Source organism: Hemiscyllium ocellatum, chromosome 12, assembly GCF_020745735.1.
Source record: "Hemiscyllium ocellatum isolate sHemOce1 chromosome 12, sHemOce1.pat.X.cur, whole genome shotgun sequence".
Lineage (NCBI taxonomy): Eukaryota > Metazoa > Chordata > Chondrichthyes > Orectolobiformes > Hemiscylliidae > Hemiscyllium > Hemiscyllium ocellatum.
This window is the reverse complement of record NC_083412.1, coordinates 101360256-101381387: the sequence shown is the minus strand read 5'-3', so window position 1 is coordinate 101381387 and position 21132 is coordinate 101360256. Positions and strand designations below refer to the sequence as shown.

At 53.4% G+C, this 21132-nt stretch overlaps 1 protein-coding gene across 2 annotated transcripts in view; it reads left to right on the top strand.

Annotated features, from left to right (window-relative positions):
- Positions 1 to 21132, top strand: part of trappc10 (trafficking protein particle complex subunit 10) — an 88239-nt gene that overhangs the window by 48416 nt on the left and 18691 nt on the right. For both annotated transcript variants that reach the window (XM_060833874.1, XM_060833875.1), the window contains 9 exons: positions 1250 to 1326; positions 6693 to 6784; positions 7674 to 7814; positions 11670 to 11782; positions 11951 to 12465; positions 15425 to 15566; positions 18318 to 18476; positions 19009 to 19247; positions 19863 to 19963. In XM_060833874.1, the coding sequence (XP_060689857.1) occupies positions 1250 to 1326; positions 6693 to 6784; positions 7674 to 7814; positions 11670 to 11782; positions 11951 to 12465; positions 15425 to 15566; positions 18318 to 18476; positions 19009 to 19247; positions 19863 to 19963 (1579 nt within the window). The remainder of the gene's footprint in view (positions 1 to 1249; positions 1327 to 6692; positions 6785 to 7673; positions 7815 to 11669; positions 11783 to 11950; positions 12466 to 15424; positions 15567 to 18317; positions 18477 to 19008; positions 19248 to 19862; positions 19964 to 21132) is intronic.

The window sequence follows — 21132 nt, the reverse complement described above, 5'->3', positions numbered from 1 at the left end:
ACCCTTACTACTCTCTGAGTAAAGAAACTCCCTCTGACATCTGTCTTATATCTATCTCCCCTCACTTTAAAATTCTGTCCCCTCGTGTTTGCTGTCCCCATACTTGGAAAAAAGCTCTCCCTGTCCACCCTATCTAACCCTCTGATTATCTTATATGTCTCTCTTTTACAAGCTACGGATGTGAGTTTTTTTGCAACAAATATTTCCAAGTGTCAGCACCAGTCCTTGTGCACGGAGCTGTGGTCATCACTGATGTCTGCACTATTGTGGGGCCTGTTCTGCTGGTCTGTGACACGCAAGAGAATTAGAGAAATGTCTCTCTTGCATCTTCCAGACTCAATGGGAAGATCACTGAGCAAGCGTTAGTGTGTTTGAACCAGTTCCGCAAGCAATCAGGGAAAACTCCTGCAAAATCAACTTGGATGGGCTGACACTGTGTACTCAGTCTGAAACTGTCTGTCTCGGTTTCTCAATCCTTACATAGCCAATGTCCGGGGAAGACAAAGAAAATGTGCAATGATTATCTGTGACTATCCCTGAAGTTCAGCAGCTTGGAAATTGATGACAGAAAGGAGTTTGTTTCCCGTTGTTCAAAACATCAACAACCTGCCCATTGAGCTGCATCACAATTTGAGTCTAAAAGCCTTAATGATGAGGCAGAGACAGGAAGACAAGGAAGCAAATCCTGCTCTCTGTGTCTCATTGGGCACCCCATGTGCCCAAAGATTCTCCTGTTGACATCAACCTGATTAGCCACATGAAGACTCATGGGAGAAACATGACCCATCGTAGATGTATCCTCTAACTGAGGGACAACCAATGAGGTGGCCTCTGCTGGAAGCCATTTTATAACAGTGGGATAAATGCTGGAAGGATTTACCATGTCCAGCTGTGTATCATAAAAAGATCATTCGCTGGGGGATGCACCAAGTTGTGGGATTATACAGGGCTTTTAGTGTGTTCTCTCTCTCCCAGGCAGAGTCTAGATGTGAAGAGCGTAGATATCAGGAATGTGGCTGCAAGGCATCTCGATGAGAGGGAGGCAGCTGAGATTAAAGTGAGTTCACACATTGTCCTCCGTGTGCTGGGAGGCTGTGCAATGGCAAGGGACAAATGGAAACTCTGTGGGGCAGATGACACGCAGGATGATTATGTCGATTTTAGAAATCTGTAAACATTTAAATGCAGCTTGTCTTTACTACTTCAATATAAACGAAAGACTGATATCACTTGCTGTGCTCTCTTTCAGTCAACAGCCCACAGAGTCCATATAAGACACTGAATGAAGCACTGTCGTCTGTCGAGGCATTTGAAAAGCATTATTTGGTGAGAATGCTCTTACACAGTAGGCCCTGGTGAGCTTGAGTGTGTGTGGCTGTGGGTGTAGGGCTGGTTGGGAGGGTACCTTGTCTGTCACCCTGCACACTGGGCAATGAGTGTCGCTGGGGGAGGGATGGGATGTTTGTGGATGTGGTGCCAATCAAGTGGGCTGTTTTGTCCTGGATGGTGTCAAGCTTCTTGAGTGTTATTGGAGCTGCCCCATCCAGGCAAGTGGGGAGTATTCCATCACCCTCCTGACTTGTGCCTTGTGGATGGTGGACAGGCTGTCAAGAGTCAGAAGGTGAGTTACTCTCATCAGAATACCCACTCAGCACTTCTGACTGAAGATTGCTGTGAAAGTTTCAGCCTTAGAGTAAAAAATGAGGTCTGCAGATGCTGGAGATCACAGCTGCAAATGTGTTGCTGGTCAAAGCACAGCAGGTTAGGCAGCATCTCAGGAATAGAGAATTCGACGTTTCGAGCATAAGCCCTTCATCAGGAATAAGAGAGAGAGAGCCAAGCCGGCTGAGATAAAAGGTAGGGAGGAGGGACTAGGGGGAGGGGCGATGGAGGTGGGATAGGTGGAAGGAGGTCAAGGTGAGGGTGATAGGCCGGAGTGGGGTGGGGGCGGAGAGGTCAGGAAGAGGATTGCAGGTTAGGAGGGCGGTGCTGAGTTGAGGGAACCGACTGAGACAAGGTGGGGGGAGGGGAAATGAGGAAGCTGGAGAAATCTGAATTCATACCTTGTGGTTGGAGGGTTCCCAGGCGGAAGATGAGGCGCTCCTCCTCCAGCCGTCGTGTAGTTGTGTTCTGCCGGTGGAGGAGTCCAAGGACCTGCATGTCCTCGGTGGAGTGGGAGGGGGAGTTAAAGTGTTGAGCCACGGGGTGATTGGCCTGCAATCCTCTTCCTGACCTCTCCGCCCCCACCCCACTCCGGCCTATCACCCTCACCTTGACCTCCTTCCACCTATCCCACCTCCATCGCCCCTCCCCCTAGTCCCTCCTCCCTACCTTTTATCTCAGCCGGCTTGGCTCTCTCTCTCTTATTCCTGATGAAGGGCTTATGCTCGAAACGTCGAATTCTCTATTCCTGAGATGCTGCCTAACCTGCTGTGCTTTGACCAGCAACACATTTGCAGAAAGTTTCAGCCTTACCTTTTACACTGATGTGCTGGGCTCTTCTGTCATTCAGGGTGGGGATATATGTGGAGCCTCCTCCCCCAGTGAGCTGTTTAAGTCTCCACTCCCATTCATGACTGGATGTGGCAGGACTGCAGGCTGGATCTGATTCGTTGGTTGTGGGGTCTCTTAGCTCTGTCTATCATTTGCTGCTTATGGCATGTGCATGATATTGTTTAGTGACTTCACCAGATTGGCACCTCCCATTTTGGTATACTTGGTGCTGCTCCTGGGGGGGGTGGTGGTAGTCGTATGCCAGGCCATGTGGTTACAGATTGTGTTGGAGTACAGCTCTGTTGCTGTGGATACTGTCATCTGCAGCCGGCAGGTTAGTAAGGATGGGGTCAGGGATGTTTCTCCCTCTAGTTGGTTCCCTCACCACCTGCCGCAGACCCGGTCTAGCAGCGATGCCCTTTAGGACCTGCCCAGCTCCATCAGTAATGCTACTGCTGAGCCACTCTTGGTGGTGGGCATTGAAATCCCCCACCCAGAGGGCACTCTGTGTCCCTGCCACCCTCAGTGCGTTCTCATGGAGGAGGACTGATTCATCAGCTGAGGGAGGACAGTACGTGGTAATCAGCAGGAGGTTTCCTTGTCCATGTTTAACCTGAAGACACAAGATTTCATATGTTCCAGGGTCAATGTTCACTCACTGGAGTAACACAATGGAAATTATTCCCCGTTATTCCCAGAATCCTGCTGCAAGTTAAGAGTTTTAGAAGGAAGTGTGATTCCCGAATGTACTGGCCTTTCAGACACCTGTTGACAATAAGTACAGACCATATACAGGCAGATAAGAGGAATTACAATTCATTACTATAAATAGATTCAAACTACTGATAAACTAATCTGAAATGTTGACAAAGTTCTCTCCCACTTACAAACTCCCACAGCACACCCACAGATGGACAAAAAGGGGAATTAAAGTCCTGGATGTTCTGGGTGAAGAGAGCCCGGGAAAGCAGCCCAACGGTCTCTATTCCTCGGGTTTGCTGAGATAGTCCCTGTAGCTATTCTGTGATCTCCCTTCTCTGGGACTTCCACCTCGGTTGCAGAAGATACCAGGGTGGCTGGTTCACACTTGGGAAGCCTCTGGTTTATCGGTGAAGTACCACAACATACAGCAACTGCTGAAGGATAAGGGAACGGACTCCCTTTAGGCTGAAGGTATCTTTATTTCACAGCAGTGAGAAGAGACAGCTCCCTGGCTTTGCAATGTTGCAGTGGCTTCTCACCATCCCATTCACACACTCCCAAGCTGACCCACCACCACTGAGCCACTCTTGTAGTTGTTGGTCAATAGAAAGCTTCAGTCATCAACGATTGCTCACTCATTTGCAAACCATTCAGCAAGTTGTAGCTGGCCAAATCTTTGTTTGTACACAGCCCCGCGCCCAGGCTGTCACTGCTGTTTGAACATATCACAGTATAAACACTTACAATGAAGGTCACATCTGTTATTTCTAAAAACAGTGCAGTAATCCTTCACCACTGGTCCTGGATGTGTGGAACTGCACGGGATGGTGGAGGTTCTCAAAGAATGTTTCTCTTCTGTTTACCATGGAGAAAGACATGAAGACTGGGGATCTTGGGGAAGTTAGCGGTGATATCTTGGGGATAGTCCATTCCACAGCAGAGGAGGTAGTGGAACAGCTTGGGAATGTGTGAATGGGATGGTGAGAAGTCACTGCAACATTACAAAGTCCGGAGCTGTCTCTTCTCACTGCAGTGAAATAAAGATACCTTTGGCCTAAAGGAAGTCCGTTCCTTTGACCTTCAGCAGAATGTATGAAGGTGGATAAATTTCCAGATCCTGACTGGATAGATCCAAGAACACTGCAAGAGGCCAGAGAAGAAATTGTAGGGGCCCTGGCTGATAGATTTTCATCATCATTAGCCACGGGTGAGTCCTGGAAGATTGGTGGGTAGTGAATATTGTGCACTTATTCAAGAAGGGCTGCAAAGAAAAGCCTGGGAACTATAACCCAGTCAGCTTAACATCTGAGGTGGGTAAGTTACTGGAGAAGATTCTGTGGGATAAGATATACATGCATTTGGAAAGACAGGGTTTGATTAGGAATAGTCAGCATAGCTTTGTGTCTGGGAGATTATGCCTCACAAATTTGCTAGTGTTCTTGATGAAGTGACCAGGAAGGTTGAAGAGGGCAGGGCGGTAGACAGAGTCTATATGGATTTCAGTAATGCCTTTAATAAGGTTCCACATGGTAGACTGCTCTGGAAGGTTAGATCACATGGAATCAAGAGGGACCTGGCAAATTGGATTCACAGTTGGCTTGATGGTAGGAAGCAGAGGATAATAGTGGAAGGATGCTTGTTGGACTGGAGGCCTGTGACTAGTGGAGTGCCTCAAGGGTCGGTGCTGGGCCCATTGCTGTTTGTTATCGATATCAATGATTTGGATGAGAATGGACAAGGCATGATTAATACGTTTGCTGATGACACTAAAATATGTGATATCATGGACAGTGAGGAAGGCTATCAGAAATTGCAGCAGGACCTTGATCAGCTTGGGAAGTGGGCTGAGAAATGGCAAATGGAGTCTTATATAGATAAGTGTGAGGTGTTGCATTTTGAAAAGTCAAATCAAGGTAGGAGTTTCATGGTGAATGGTAGGGCTTTAAGGGGTGTAGTGGGACAGAGGGACCTTGGAGTTTAGGTGCACAGTTCTCTGAAAGTGGAGTCCCAGGTAGACCGGACAGTGAAGGAGGGTTTTGGCACACTGGCCTTCGCCAGTCAGGGCATTGAGTATAGAAGTTAGCAAGTTATGTTGCAGTTATACAGGACGTTGGTGAGACCGCACTTGGAGTACTGTACTCAGGTTTGGTCACCTTGCTATGGGAAGGATGTTATTAAACTGGAATGAGTGCAGGAGAGATTTACAAGGATGTTGCCAGGACTCAACTGTGTACGTTTTAGGGAGAGATTAGACAAGCCAGGACTTTTTTCTTTAGAGTGTAGGAGACCTGAGGGGGGACTTTATACAAGTGTTCAAGATCATGAGAGGCATGGATAGGATAAATGCACTCAGTCTTTTTCCCCAGGGTGGGATCGAGGACTAGTTGCATCAGTTTAAGGTTTGAGGGGAATGAATAAAAGGGAACCTGAGGGACAACCTTTTTACACAGAGGGTGGTACGCAGATGGAATGAGCTGCCAGTGGAAGTGGTTGATGCGGGTACTTTATCAACATTTAAAAGGCATTTGAATAAATACATGGATAGGGCAGGTTTAGAAGGATATGGGCCAAGTGCAGGGAAATGGGGTTAGTGTGGATGGGCATTTTGGTCAGCACGGACCAGTTTGGGCCAAAGGGCCTGTCTCCATGCTGTGGGACTCTGACACTCCGACCAGTCTTTGGTTCTTCCACATTCTTTTTCCCATTTCAATCCACAATCAAAACTGAGGGAAAACAAAGGCATGGTCTTCACCCCACATAATCTCCAACAGACTGTCTCATACTCCATGATGGCAATCCCTGTTCGAGCAGAGATGGTGACACAGTGATATATAGTGAGGAGGGAGTTACATGTGAGTCCTCCACATTGACTCCAGGCCCCGTGAAGTTTCTGTGCGTGTCTTTGTGTGTCCCTCTCTGTGCTTGTGTGTGCGCGTGCGTGCATCTCTCTCTCTCTCGCTTGCGCTCTCTCTCTGTCTCGGTGCCTGTCACTGGACTGTGTAGCTGCAGCCAATGGGGTAGGGATTAGAGTATGTCAGAAATGCTGAGCTTGATCAGTGTGTGTTTTGGTGCCACAGTCTGACTTGGCTGGCAGCTTGGTCACTTCTCCAGGATGGGCACGTGCAGATCATACTCAGACAGCTAACAGGCAGCACAGTGCCCAGAACGAGCTGAACTCTGTGTTCCCAATCATCCTCCTGTCCTTTCAGTTTAATCATCATCATCTCTCGGCAGCTCTGAATGGTGTTGGGGCTGTTAGTGTCAGTGTGAGCGCCACTCGAGATGAGTTGATAGGGTAAGGGATGCTGGGTGTATGGACCTTTGGGAATGGATACAGGAAAGATCTGGGAGTAAGTGGCACAGGGTGATCACTTGTGTGGGGGTGGAGGGTACAGGGTGATCCTGGGCATGGGTGGGTGTGGGGAGATGGGGATAGGCTGCGTGGCCGTTGTGTTTGTCTATTCAGTAATCTCTGTCTGTCTTCTCGGTGCCTCTAGGAGCTGTCTCTCACTGCCTTCGATATGTACAAAACCATTGGACAGAACCGCTCGGCTCAGCTACTAGGGAAGGATCTTGCGGATTTCTACATGTACGTATGGAATGTTCTAGAAGGAGCTATCCCAACGCGCGCTGGCCTGGGCTTCCTGCTGTGGTCTCTGTGACCGAATGGAGCAGAGTGACAGTCTCGGTGTGTCAGGAATGGTTCAGGCCGAAGGGGGAATGAATAGCTGGCTGTTGGAAAGGGAGAGATGTCCATAGAGCTTCCCCTCACCCCTCCCTCCCCAGCTTCCGGTGTCTCCCCACCCCCTTCCCTCCCAACTCCTAGCTCCACTCTCCATTCCTGGTGAAGGGTTCCTGCCTGCAATGTCAATTTTCCTGCTCCTCGGATGCTGCCTGACCTGCTGTGCTTTTCCAGCACCACACTGATCTATACTCTGATTTCCAGCACCTGCAGTACTCACTTTTGCCCCTGTAGGAAAGTTAAACCTATAAAATAAAACAAAGAACTACAGATGCTAAATATCGAAACAAAAACAGAAATTACTGGAGCAGCGCAGCAGATCTGGCAGCATCTGTTAATGTTTTGGATCCACTGACTCTTACTCAGGCCATCACTGAACTCAAAATTGTTACCTCTGCCGCCTTCCAACGAGTGATGACCCTGCATGGGCTGCCTGCAATCCCCTGATGGTGATGACTGTGAGATCTGAGAGCCATGATCACACAGACTCTGTCTGTTTACCCCAAACTTCCCCCAGAATTCACATTGACTCACCCGGGATTGCCCCACGCCAGTCCTCCAGTCAATCTTCAAGAAGCTCTCTGAGCTGGTGTAAACTGCTCTGGGGTGGAAAGAGATTAACACGACTTGGGGGAATGGGGATGAGCCAGAATTCTGAAATCCCGCTCTGCTATAAAAGTAATTTCTTCTTGGTTTAATGGTCTAGAATTTGGTCATTTTGTTTCTCTGTTTATAGGCATAAAGGGGAGCCTCAGAAAGCGTCACTGTATCTCCAGGAGGCACTGAAGACGTACCAGACTGAGGGCTGGAGCTTGCTAACCGCCCATACCAGGAAACAACTGGCTGAGTGTCAGAAACAGCTTCAGCAGACCCAAAAGTATCCTTCTGGAACTCCGTTGTCTGTCAGGGACATTGCTCACAAACACGGTCACACTATCAACTCATAACCACACCCAGCTCTCTCAGCTCATCCACTCTGTCTCAATTACCCTCCCCCCTCCTCCAAACCCCAACTAAAATCATCTGCCAACTCGCTGAGGCTGCTATGGGTGGCAGGGAGGAGATCGCTGGGTGCTGGCCAAGATACTTAATACTCCAGTGGCCGTAGGTGAAGTGCCAGATTAGTTAATGTTCAGCAGGATTTTGTGATATATGTGAACAACTTGGATGAAAATGTGGATGGGTGGGTTAGTAAGTTTGTAAATGGTAGAAACATCAGTGGAGTTGTGGATAGTGTCGAAGGTTGTCAAAGTATACAGCAAGATCTGGATCAGTTGCAGATATGGGCAGAGAAATGGCAGATGGAGTTTAACCCGGGTAGTGTGAGGTGCTACACTTTGGGAGATCAAATGTTAGGGAAAAGTATACAGTTAATGGCAGGACCCTGAACAGCATTGATGGACAGAGGGATCTTGGGGTTCAAGTCCATAGCTCCCTGAAAGTGGGCACGCAAGTAGATAGGGTGGGAAAGAAGGGGTATGACATGCTTGCCTTTATTGGTCAGGGACTTGAGTACAAGAATCAGGACGGCATGCTGCAGTTTTATAAGACTTTGTTTGGGCCTCATGTAGAGTATTGAGTTCAGTTCGGGGTCACCATATTACAGGGAGGATGTGGAGGCTTTGGAGAGGGTGCAGAAGAGGTTTCCCAGGATGCTGCCTGGATTAGAGGGTATGAGCGATAAGGAGAGGCTAGAAAACCACAGGTTGTTTTCTCTGGAGCAGTGGAGGCTGAGGGGAGACTTGACAGAAGTTTATAAAAATATGAGATGTGTAGATAGGGTTGATGGGCAGAATCTTGCTTCCAGAGTTGAAATGTCTAAAACTAGGGGCATGCATTTAAATGAGAGGGGGCAAGTTCAAAGGAGATGTGAGGGGCATGTCTTTTAAAAGGGGAGTGGGAGGAGTCTGGAGCACACTGCTGGGTGGTGTTGGAGGCTGATATGTAATGGGCATTTCGGAGACTTGTAGATAAACACAGAATGGAGGGAGATGGACCAAGGGCAGGCAGAAGGGATTCGTTTATTCCTGTGCTGTACTCTTCTTTAGTGTGACTTCGGTAGGGAAATGATTGGAATAAGTTCTGATGTGAAAGTGTGTTGCTGGAAAAGCGCAGCAGGTCAGGCAGCATCCAAGGAGCAGGAAATTTGACGTTTCGGGCATAAGCCCTTCATCAGGAATGAGGAAAGTGTGTCCAGCTGGCTAAGATAAAAGGTAGGGAGGAAGGACTTGGGAGAGGGGCGATGGAGATGCGATAGGTGGAAGGAAGTCAAGGTAAGGGCGATAGGCCGGAGTGGGGTGGGGCCAGAGAGGTCAGGAAGAAGATTGCAGGTTAGGAAGGTGGTGCTGAGTTCGAGGGATTCGACTGAGACAAGGTGGGGGGAGGGGAAATGAGGAAACTGGAGAACTCTGAGTTCATCCCTTGTGGTTGGAGGGTTCCCAGGCAGAAGATGAGGCGCTCTTCCTCCAACCGTCGTGTTGTTATGTTCTGGCGATGGAGGAGTCCAAGGACCTGCATGTCCTTGGCGGAGTGGGAGGGGGAGTTGAAGTGTTGAGCCACGGGGTGGTTGGGTTGGTTGGTCCAGGTGTCCCAGAGGTGTTCCCTGAAGCGTTCTGCAAGTAAGCGGCCTGTCTCCCCAATATAGAGGAGGCCACATCGGGTGCAGCGGATGCAATAGATGATGTGTGTGGAGGTGCAGGTGAATTTGTGGCGGATATGGAAGGATCCCTTGGGGCCTTGGAGGGAAGTAAGGGGGGAGGTGTGGGCGCAAGTTTTGCATTTCTTGCGGTTGCAGGGGAAGGTGCAGGGAGTGGAGGTTGGGTTGGTGGGGAGTGTGGACCTGACGAGGGAGTCACGGAGGGAGTGGTCTTTTCGGAACACTGATAGGGGAGGGGAGGGAAATATATCCCTGGTGGTGGGGTCCGTTTGGAGGTGGCGGAAATGACGGCGGATGATACGCTGTATCTGGAGGTTGGTGGGGTGGTAGGTGAGAACCAGTGGGGTTCTGTCCTGGTGGCGGTTGGAGGGGCGGGGCTCAAGGGTGGAGGAGCAGGAAGTGGAGGAGATGCGGTGGAGGGCATCGTCGATCACGTCTGGGGGGAATCTGCGGTCTTTGAAGAAGGAGGCCATCTGGGCTGTACGGTGTTGGAACTGGTTCTCCTGGGAGCAGATGCGGCGGAGACGAAGGAATTGGGAATATGGGATGGCGTTTTTACAGGGGGCAGGGTGGGAGGAGGTGTAGTCTAGGTAGCTGTAGGAGTCAGTCGGTTTATAGTAGATGTCCGTGTTGATTCGGTCGCCCGAGATAGAAATGGAAAGGTCTAGGAAGGGGAGGGAGGAGTCTGAGACAGTCCAGGTGAATTTGAGGTCGGGGTGGAAGGTGTTGGTAAAGTGGAACACGAGGCAGTGCCGATACAGTCATCGATGTAGCGGAGGAAAAGGTGGGGGGTGATGCCAGTGTAGCTGCGGAAGATGGACTGTTCCACATATCCTATGAAGAGACAGGCATAGCTGGGGCCCATGCGGGTGCCCATGGCAACTCCTTTGGTTTGGAGGAAGTGGGAGGATTGGAAAGAGAAGTTGTTCAGGGTGAGGACCAGTTCAGTCAGTCGAAGGAGGGTGTCAGTGGAAGGGTACTGGTTGGTGCGGCGGGAAAGGAAGAAGCGGAGGGCTTTGAGTCCTTCGTGATGGGGGATGGAGGTGTACAGGGACTGGATGTCCATGGTGAAGATAAGGCGTTGGGGACCGGGGGAGCGAAAATCCTGGAGGAGGTGGAGGGCGTGGGTGGTGTCCCGAACGTAGGTGGGGAGTTCTTGGACTAAGGGGGACAGGACCGTGTCGAGGTATGAGGAGATGAGTTCGGTGGGGCAGGAGCAGGCTGAGACAATGGGTCTCAGGTTTGTGGATTTTGGGCAGGAGGTAGAAACAGGTGGTGCGGAGTTGTGGGACTATGAGGTAGGCGGTGGATGGGAGATCCCCTGAGGTGATGTCTGGGAGATGATGGTTTGGTGGTGGGATGTGGGGTCATGGTCAAGGGGGCAGTAGGAAGGGGTGTCCCCGAGCTGGCGTTTGGCCTCAGCGGTGTAAAAGTCAGTGCACCAAACTACTACCGTGGGATTAGTGTAGTTTGGTATTTGTTGGTGAGCATTAGATTGCTGACTTGGAGACCAGGGATGTGGAGCTACTGGGACTGAGTCCACATGAGCAGAGTGGCTGGAGAAAGCTTCCTGATCTCCCTCCTGTCAGTGTCAGTGTGATCATTATTACTGCTTGACCTGTGCCTGAAACATTGGGGTCTGGGGCAGAATTAGCTGGATATGTTAATTCAAGACTCAGATCGACAGATTTTTAATCAGGAAGGGAATCTGGGTAATAGAGAAAAGGCAGGAAAATGGAGATCAGTCAAAACCTCACTGAATGGGAGAACAGACTCAGTGGGCTGAATGGCCTACAGATCTGCTCCTACATCTTATACCTCATGGGGAAGATGAACCAGGATGGGAGTAAGGAAGCTTCTGTAAAACATACACCAGCTGGGCGTAATGACCTGCTGATGTTGTAAATTGACTGTACTTCTAGCAAAAAATTCACTCACTGTTCAATGGTGTCGTAATGTGAGTTCTGTTGAAATGTGTGATCGTGTTGGAGTTCAGAGAGTGGCTGGGAGCTGCAGGATTTTGGACTTTCTGTCCCGTGTCTTGTTCTGCGACTCTCCCTTAATCCGGTTTCACAGTTACCTGCAGACCAGCAGCCTGTTGGCGAGTGATGGGAATCTGATGGACGCAGAGCGTGTCCACTTCTGCCAGGAGATTCTGGATCTGGCTCAGCGGCCAGCTAATGGGCAAGGTAAGGCCGGGAAACATCTACCGTCCAACCGCAGAGAGGAATCACACCTCCCTGTTTGATGAGAGGAGTCACTGGGGTTGGGTTAGGTGGGCAGCTCTGGGGTGTGTTTGGGTTGGGGGAGAGAGTTATCGTACATTGTAACTGCCGTGCTGTGCTCTCTGTTTTCAGGTGACTGGTTGGTGCTGCCCATGGATGGCTTTGTCCAACTGAAGAGGTTATGCTTCAGTCCAGCGTGTGCTGTGGTGCATGTCGGAGGGTACCTGGACATTGAGCTCACTGTCAACAGCCTCATGCCTCTCCCCATGCACCTAGATCAACTCTCCATTCACCTGCACCTCACTGTGAGCAAAGACCCATCCAAGAGAAGCAGCGAGTTTGGGAGCCGCAATCGCAATATGAGTGGGATCTTCCTGTTCCCAAGTGAGCCCAGTGGCCACGCCTTCCCCCGGAACAACCAGCCTTCCGTGGAGCTGTATGAGCTTTATGACCGGAGCCTGTCAGACAGCTCACTCAACTCCAGCGGCATTATCTGCAAGAACATGCACCTACTGCTGCGGAGGCAGGAGAGCAGCAGCTCCCTCGAGCGACCCTCGGAACTGCCTCTGGACGATGCTGCACACTCCTTACGCGCCCCCAATATCCTGCTGCAGCCAGGAGCCAACACCATCCACTTCAGCACTCAGGCCAGTGCCTTTCCACCCTGCTGGCAACAATTCCGTATTGGTCTTTGTATAACCCAGTTAGGGAGGAGCTGGGCTGGGGGCCGCTGGCTGTGGAGGGGATAGCTGGAGAAAGAGAGACAAAGAGCCCCTGAGTGGGGGAAAGGCAGGTGTCCACCTGAAATCAGAACAACAGCCAGAGGTAGCAGAGGGGGTGCAGCAATCACAGGGGACACAGAGATCAGTCAGCAATCAGCAGTCACCAGCAGATCACTCACTAGTTAGGGGACATTTTATGGGTGACAGTGCCACGACCACCGAGAAAGTGATGAGAGCAATCAGCACAAAGAACCCTGTACTGCCCAGTGAGGGTCAGTGTGTGTGTGGGACTGTCCACCAGTGAGGGTGTGTGTGTGTGTGTGTGTGTGTCCGTGACTGTCCCCCCAGTGAGGGGTCAGTGTGTGTGTGGCATTGTCCCCCCCCAGTGAGGGGTCAGTGTGTGTGTGGCATTGTCCCCCCAGTGAGGGGTCAGTGTGTGTGTGGCACTGTCCCCCCAGTGAGGGGTCAGTGTGTGTGTGGCACTGTCCCCCCCCCAGTGAGGGGTCAGTGTGTGTGTGGCACTGTCCCCCCAGTGAGGGGTCAGTGTGTGTGTGGCACTGTCCCCCCCCCAGTGAGGGGTCAGTGTGTGTGTGGCATTGTCCCCCCCCAGTGAGGGGTCAGTGTGTGTGTGGCACTGTCCCCCCAGTGAGGGGTCAGTGTGTGTGTGGCATTGTTCCCCCCCAGTGAGGGGTCAGTGTGTGTGTGGCACTGTCCCCCCAGTGAGGGGTCAGTGTGTGTGTGGCATTGTCCCCCCCCCCAGTGAGGGGTCAGTGTGTGTGTGGCACTGTCCCCCCAGTGAGGGGTCAGTGTGTGTGTGGCATTGTCCCCCCCCAGTGAGGGGTCAGTGTGTGTGTGGGGCATTGTCCCCCCCCAGTGAGGGGTCAGTGTGTGTGGGGCATTGTCCCCCCCCAGTGAGGGGTCAGTGTGTGTGTGGCACTGTCCCCCCAGTGAGGGGTCAGTGTGTGTGTGGCACTGTCCCCCCAGTGAGGGTCAGTGTGTGTGTGGGACTGTATCCCAGTGAGGGTCAGTGTGTGTGTGGGACTGTATCCCAGTGAAGGTCAGTGTGTGTGTGGGACTGTATCCCAGTGAAGGTCAGTGTGTGTGTGGGACTGTCCCCACAGTGAAGGTCAGTGTGTGTGTGGCACTGTCCCCCCAGTGTGGGTCAGTGTGTGTGTGGCACTGTCCCCCCAGTGTGGGTCAGTGTGTGTGTGGCACTGTCCCCCCAGTGAGGGTCAGTGTGTGTGTGGCACTGTCCCCCCAGTGAGGGTCAGTGTGTGTGTGGCACTGTCCCCCCCAGTGAGGGTCAGTGTGTGTGTGGCACTGTCCCCCCAGTGAGGGTCAGTGTGTGTGTGGGACTGTCCCCACAGTGAAGGTCAGTGTGTGTGTGGCACTGTCCCCCCAGTGTGGGTCAGTGTGTGTGTGGCACTGTCCCCCCAGTGTGGGTCAGTGTGTGTGTGGCACTGTCCCCCCAGTGTGGGTCAGTGTGTGTGTGGCACTGTCCCCCCAGTGAGGGTCAGTGTGTGTGTGGCACTGTCCCCCCAGTGAGGGTCAGTGTGTGTGTGGCACTGTCCCCCCAGTGAGGGTCAGTGTGTGTGTGGCACTGTCCCCCCAGTGAGGGTCAGTGTGTGTGTGGCACTGTCCCCCCAGTGAGGGTCAGTGTGTGTGTGGCACTGTCCCCCCAGTGAGGGTCAGTGTGTGTGTGGCACTGTCCCCCCAGTGAGGGTCAGTGTGTGTGTGGGACTGTCCCCCCAGTGAGGGTCAGTGTGTGTGTGGGACTGTATCCCAGTGAGGGTCAGTGTGTGTGTGGGACTGTCCCCCCAGTGAGGGTCAGTGTGTGTGTGGGACTGTCCCCCCAGTGAGGGTCAGTGTGTGTGTGGGACTGTCCCCCCAGTGAGGGTCAGTGTGTGTGCGGCATTGTCCCCCCCAGTGAGGGTCAGTGTGTGTGTGGGACTGTATCCCAGTGAAGGTCAGTGTGTGTGTGGGACTGTATCCCAGTGAGGGTCAGTGTGTGTGTGGGACTGTCCCCACAGTGAGGGTCAGTGTGTGTGTGGGACTGTCCCCCCAGTGAGGGTCAGTGTGTGTGCGGCATTGTCCCCCCCAGTGAGGGTCAGTGTGTGTGTGGGACTGTATCCCAGTGAAGGTCAGTGTGTGTGTGGGACTGTATCCCAGTGAGGGTCAGTGTGTGTGTGGGACTGTCCCCACAGTGAGGGTCAGTGTGTGTGTGGGACTGTCCCCACAGTGAGGGTCAGTGTGTGTGTGGCATTGTCCCCCCAGTGAGGGTCAGTGTGTGTGTGGCATTGTCCCCCCCAGTGAGGGTCAGTGTGTGTGTGGGACTGTCCCCCCAGTGAGGGTCAGTGTGTGTGTGGGACTGTCCCCCCAGTGAGGGTCAGTGTGTGTGTGGCATTGTCCCCCCCAGTGAGGGTCAGTGTGTGTGTGGGACTGTATCCCAGTGAAGGTCAGTGTGTGTGTGGGACTGTATCCCAGTGAGGGTCAGTGTGTGTGTGGGACTGTCCCCACAGTGAGGGTCAGTGTGTGTGTGGGACTGTCCCCACAGTGAGGGTCAGTGTGTGTGTGGCATTGTCCCCCCAGTGAGGGTCAGTGTGTGTGTGGCATTGTCCCCCCAGTGAGGGTCAGTGTGTGTGTGGGACTGTATCCCAGTGAAGGTCAGTGTGTGTGTGGGACTGTCCCCACAGTGAGAGTCAGTGTGTGTGTGGGACTGTCCCCACAGTGAGGGGTCAATGTGTGTGTGGGACTGTCCCCCAGTGAGTGTTTGGTCCTTCAGATGTATGCAGGATCATGTTGCAGTGCCATGCGGTTGGTGCCTGGTTGGGAGTACATTGCTGTGTTTTGTTGGAGCCTCATTCCATGTAATTTTTTTGTGTAGGCGAAGGAAGCTGGGATCTACACCCTGCGCCAGCTCTCTGCCTCCATGGGAGTAGTGCAGTTCAGTCTTCCTCACATCTATCCTATCATTCAATACGAAGTATATTCTCAGGAACCTCAGCTCAAAGTAGAGCCACTGACCGGTGAGTCTTTTGGAATTTAATTGAAAGTGGAACATGAGTAGATTATTGAGGCTGTCCAACCTGCTCTGATATTCAGTTGGGTCACAGCCACAATCTCTGCCACTTTTCCTCACGATATCCATACCCCTTTGTGTCATTGTTTTCCAACAATCTGTTGATCTCTGTCTTAAACCTGCTCCTTTACTGAGCTTCCACAGCTCTCCTGAGGTAGAGGGACCCAAAGATTGGCCACCCCCTGAGTGAAGAAATTCCTTCTTGTTTCAGTCTTTATTTCAGGGTCAGGGTAGTCCATTTCTGTCCCCAGGTTTAAAACACTGCAGCCAGGGGATCCCGTCTGTCCACATCATGTGGGCACATTCACATCAATTCCTGTTGCAGCTGTATACACCTTTAGTTAGGCCACAGTGGAGTACTGTGTACCGTTCTGGTCACCACCCAACAGGAAGCATGTGGAGGCTTTGGAGAGGATGCAATGGAGGTTATACCGGGATGTTGCCTGGTTTGGAGGGTGTTATTTATAAGAAGAGATAAGACAACTGAGATTGCTTTTTCTACAGAATTGGAGGCTGAAGGGCCATCTAGAATTATATACAATTCTGACAGGTATGGGCAGGGAATAGAGATAGGCAAGCAGAGAACATTAATTTAGAATGGTATCATGGTCAGCACTGACCTAGTGGGCTGAAGGGTCTGTTCTGAATTCATCCACCCTATCATGTCCTGTGAGTGGTTTCAATTAAATCATCTGTCACTTTTCAAAGCTCTAGGGAGTATACACCCAGTTTTCTAAGAGGGTCGCGGTGAGGAGAGGGGTGTCTGAGAGGGTCACTGTGAGGTGAGGGGTGTCTGAGAGGGTCACTGTGAGGAGAGGGGTGTCTGAGAGGGTCACTGTGAGGAGAGGGGTGTCTGAGAGGGTCACTGTGAGGTGAGGGGTGTCTGAGAGGGTCACTGTGAGGTGAGGGTTCTCAGAGGGTAGAGCCAATTGACTCAAACAAGGGGAAGGCTCCATCTTCTTCAGCACTGAAATAAATCGCCTGAGAGAGGTGGGTGCAGTGCGGCACTCCCTCAGTACTGACCCTCTGACAGTGCGGCACTCCCTCAGTACTGACCCTCTGACAGTGCGGCACTCCCTCAGTGCTGACCCTCTGACAGTGCGGCACTCTCTCAGTACTGACCCTCTGACAGTGCGACACTCCCTCAGCACCGACCCTCTGACAGTGTGGCACTCCCTCAGTGCTGACCCTCTGACAGTGCGGCACTCCCTCAGTACTGACCCTCTGACAGTGCGGCACTCTCTCAGTACTGACCCTCTGACAGTGCAGCACTCCCTCAGTACTGACCCTCTGACAGTGCAGCACTCCCTCAGTACTGACCCTCTGACAGTGCAACACTCCCTCAGCACCGACCCTCTGACAGTGTGGCACTCCCTCAGTGCTGACCCTCTGACAGTGCGACACTCTCTCAGTACTGACCCTCTGACAGTGCGACACTCTCTCAGTACTGACCCTCTGGCAGTGCGGTATCCCCTCAATACTGACCCTCTGACAGTGTGACACTCCCTCAGCACTGACCCCCTGACAGTGCTGCACTCCCTCAGCACCAACCCTCTGACAGTGCGGCTCTCCCTCAGTGCTGACCCTCTGACAGTGCGGCACTCTCTCAGTACTGACCCTCTGACAGTGCAGCACTCCCTCAGTACTGACCCTCTGACAGTGCAGCACTCCCTCAGTACTGACCCTCTGACAGTGCGACACTCCCTCAGCACCGACCCTCTGACAGTGTTGCACTCCCTCAGTGCTGACCCTCTGACAGTGCGACACTCTCTCAGTACTGACCCTCTGACAGTGCGACACTCTCTCAGTACTGACCCTCTGGCAGTGCGGTATCCCCTCAATACTGACCCTCTGACAGTGTGACACTCCCTCAGCACTGACCCCCTGACAGTGCTGCACTCCCTCAGCACCAACCCTCTGACAGTGCGGCTCTCCCTCAGCACCGATCCTCTGACGGTGCGGCTCTCCCTCAGTACTGATCCTCTGACGGTGCGGCTCTCCCTCAGCGCTGATCCTCTGACGGTGCGGCTCTCCCTCAGCGCTGACCCTCTGACGGTGCGGCTCTCCCTCAGCGCTGACCCTCTGACGGTGCGGCTCTCCCTCAGCGCTGACCCTCTGACGGTGCGGCTCTCCCTCAGCGCTGACCCTCTGACGGTGCGGCTCTCCCTCAGCGCTGACCCTCTGACGGTGCGGCTCTCCCTCAGCGCTGACCCTCTGACGGTGCGGCTCTCCCTCAGCGCTGACCCTCTGACGGTGCGGCTCTCCCTCAGCGCTGACCCTCTGACGGTGCGGCTCTCCCTCAGCGCTGACCCTCTGACGGTGCGGCTCTCCCTCAGCGCTGACCCTCTGACGGTGCGGCTCTCCCTCAGCGCTGACCCTCTGACGGTGCGGCTCTCCCTCAGCGCTGACCCTCTGACGGTGCGGCTCTCCCTCAGCGCTGACCCTCTGACGGTGCGGCTCTCCCTCAGCGCTGACCCTCTGACGGTGCGGCTCTCCCTCAGTATTTCACTGTGCAATCAACCAGACTTTTGTGCTTTTGTCTCTTGAGGAGATTTGAACTGTCCACCATCTGACTCGGTTGAATGTGTGAATTATGTTTGAATCCAGGGTGATGTGACTGTTCCCGCGGAGTTATTGCAGTCGGCTCGTGTTGAATAGCCTGTGCTGAGTAATAACTGTCTGTCTCCCTTTTATTCAGACAACCTCCTGGCAGGTATTTCTCAACAAGTGAAGTTCACCATCCAGACAGGCCATTACTCTGTAAAGAATGGAGACGCACTGCAGCTCAGTATCACTGACACACTGCCAATCCTGCACTCAGCCAGCAGCACTGCCACAGTCTCGACCAACAGTTGGGGTGAGTGAGTCACTGATCGGATCCCCGGAGACTGGGTGGGTATACGGGAGCAGCTGTGGGACATTGTCTGGCAGCTTGTACTCAGGCAGTGTCTCACAGACCGAACCTCTGTGCCTGGTCTGGTCCAGTCAGGCCCTGAGTTCCATTGTACTGTTGTAGTTACAAATGAAAGTAACATAAAGGAGCAAACATAATATTAAATAAGAACAGAACACATGAAGAATATGAGAGCTGACAGTACTGAAGCATGACTTTTCACCTTTCCTGGGAGTGTTTGATGGGGGACAATGTAGAGGGAGCTTTACTCTATATCTAACCCCATGCTTTCCCTGTCCTGGGTATGTGAGATGGACGACAGTGTAGAGTGAGCTTTATTCTGTCCCTGACAGCATTGTGTTTGTTTCCTAGGAGTACAGGATTGCTGCATTAACAATTTAAATGACAGGGGGGTGAGCGGTTTTCCAAGCTCCCAGCTCAAATGATAGTTTTTATAATTTGAGTTTAAGGGAACTGTTCTTTCTTTTTTAAATAGACAAAGTCTCTGAGGCTCCGTTATCCATCCAATCATCTGGAAAGATTACCAGTATCTCTCTGCCCCTGGCTGCTGCCTACCATCAGATAGAGTTTGAATTGCGTGTCATCTGTCACCTGCCATCCACACTGCCAACACCCCCCGACTCGGAGAGACCCAGCACTGAGATAAAAGCAGCTCGCAGAGGACTCGACAAAACTAAATTGGAGAGCCCGTGTATGACCTCTATCGAGCAGAAGGTCAATCAGAGGGAGAGGGCAACAGCTGGGCTGGGTGGGGTGGTGAGGGGACTCTATGGGGGTCTGTGTGTGTGTGTGTGGGTGTGTGTGGGGGGAGGGTGGGTGGAAAATGGAATGTTGTCAGAGGAACCGGGAGGGGGAGGGCAGTTGTTGGGGCGGGAGATAGGGAAGGGGTGGTTGGCAAGGGAAGTGGGTCTCAACACTTCTGGTACTGTTTCCCAAACCCCTCCTGTAAGCTCAGGCCTGACGTCTCCTGTCACTCCCCACATTCCACCATTCCTCCCTCTGCTCCAAACCTGATGTTCAATTACCCATTCTCCCTCTGCCACCTGGAACAGGCTGTTGGTTCATGGGGTGGGGGGGCTTACAGACTGTGTGGCTATCATTTCAGGGAGCGTTCACATGTTAGTAGTGGGTTAGGTGGGGTTGTTGAGTTTGGTTTGGGATGGTAGGGAAATGTCAGCTCAGATTTGGGATGATGTTGGGTGTGGGGTCTGTCAATTTGTGTATGTTGGGGATGGGCTGTTGGGTTTGGGGGGGGTTCTGGGCTGTCTCTGGTGGTCTGTCCCTGTGTTGTGGTCATGTTGATAACAGCTCTCTGGTTGTGTAATACAGATCACCATCGACTGCCCGTGGTCCATTTACTCTTCGCTGGTCTCCTTGACCTTCAACATTCCCTTCAGTGCTAAACACTTGCTTCTGTCATCAGGCCGAAGGTAAAGCCCTTCCTTATGCTCATTCCAGTCTTTGGGAATGTTGACTGAATGGGGGGAGGGATAGGAGAAACTGGGGATTAGTTGTAATTGGAGCCGGGGGGAGAGCGAGAGGGGGAGAGTGGGGACGGGGGGGAGAGCGAGAGGGGGAGAGTGGGGACGGGGGGAGAGTGGAGGGGGAGCCGGGGGGGAGGGGGGACGGGGCCGGGGTGGGGGAGAGGGGGGACGGGGTGAGAGTGGAGGGGGAGCCGGGGGGGAGGGGGGACGGGGCCAGGGTGGGGGAGAGGGGGAGAGGGGGGACGGGGCCAGGGTGGGGGAGAGGGGGAGAGTGGGGACGGGGGGAGAGCGAGAGGGGGAGAGTGGGGACGGGGGGAGAGTGGAGGGGGAGCCGGGGGGGAGGGGGGACGGGGCCGGGGTGGGGGAGAGGGGGGACGGGGTGAGAGTGGAGGGGGAGCCGGGGGGGAGGGGGGACGGGGCCAGGGTGGGGGAGAGGGGGAGAGGGGGGACGGGGCCAGGGTGGGGGAGAGGGGGAGAGTGGGGACGGGGGGGAGAGCGAGAGGGGGAGAGTGGGGACGGGGGGAGAGCGAGAGGGGGAGAGTGGGGACGGGGGGGAGAGCGAGAGGGGGAGAGTGGGGACGGGGGGAGAGCGAGAGGGGGAGAGTGGGGACGGGGGGAGAGTGGGGACGGGGGGAGAGTGGGGGAGAGGGGGAGAGTGGGGACGGGGGGAGAGTGGGGGAGAGGGGGAGAGTGGGGACGGGGGGAGAGTGGAGGGGGAGCCGGGGGGGAGGGGGGACGGGGCCGGGGCCGGGGCCGGGGTGGGGAAGAGTGGGGACGGAGCCAGGGGGGTGGGGGGGAGCAAGAGGGGGAGAGTGGGGGACGGAGCTGGGGGGGGGGTGGGAGAGGGGGAGAGTGGGGACGGAGCCGGAGGGGAGAGGGGGAGTTAGACCTGGGGGGAGAGGCGTATTAGGGGCAGAAAGAATCTGCAGATGCTGGAATCCAAGATGGAAAGGCAGGAGGCTGGGAGAACACAGCCAGCCAGGCAGGCAGCGTCAGGAGGAAGAGGAGTCGACATTTTAGGGTGTAACCCTTCTCCAAGTCCTGATGCTGTGTGGCTTGCTGTATTCTCGCAGGCTCCTGCTCCTCTATTCTGGTATTCGAGGCAGTCCATAGAA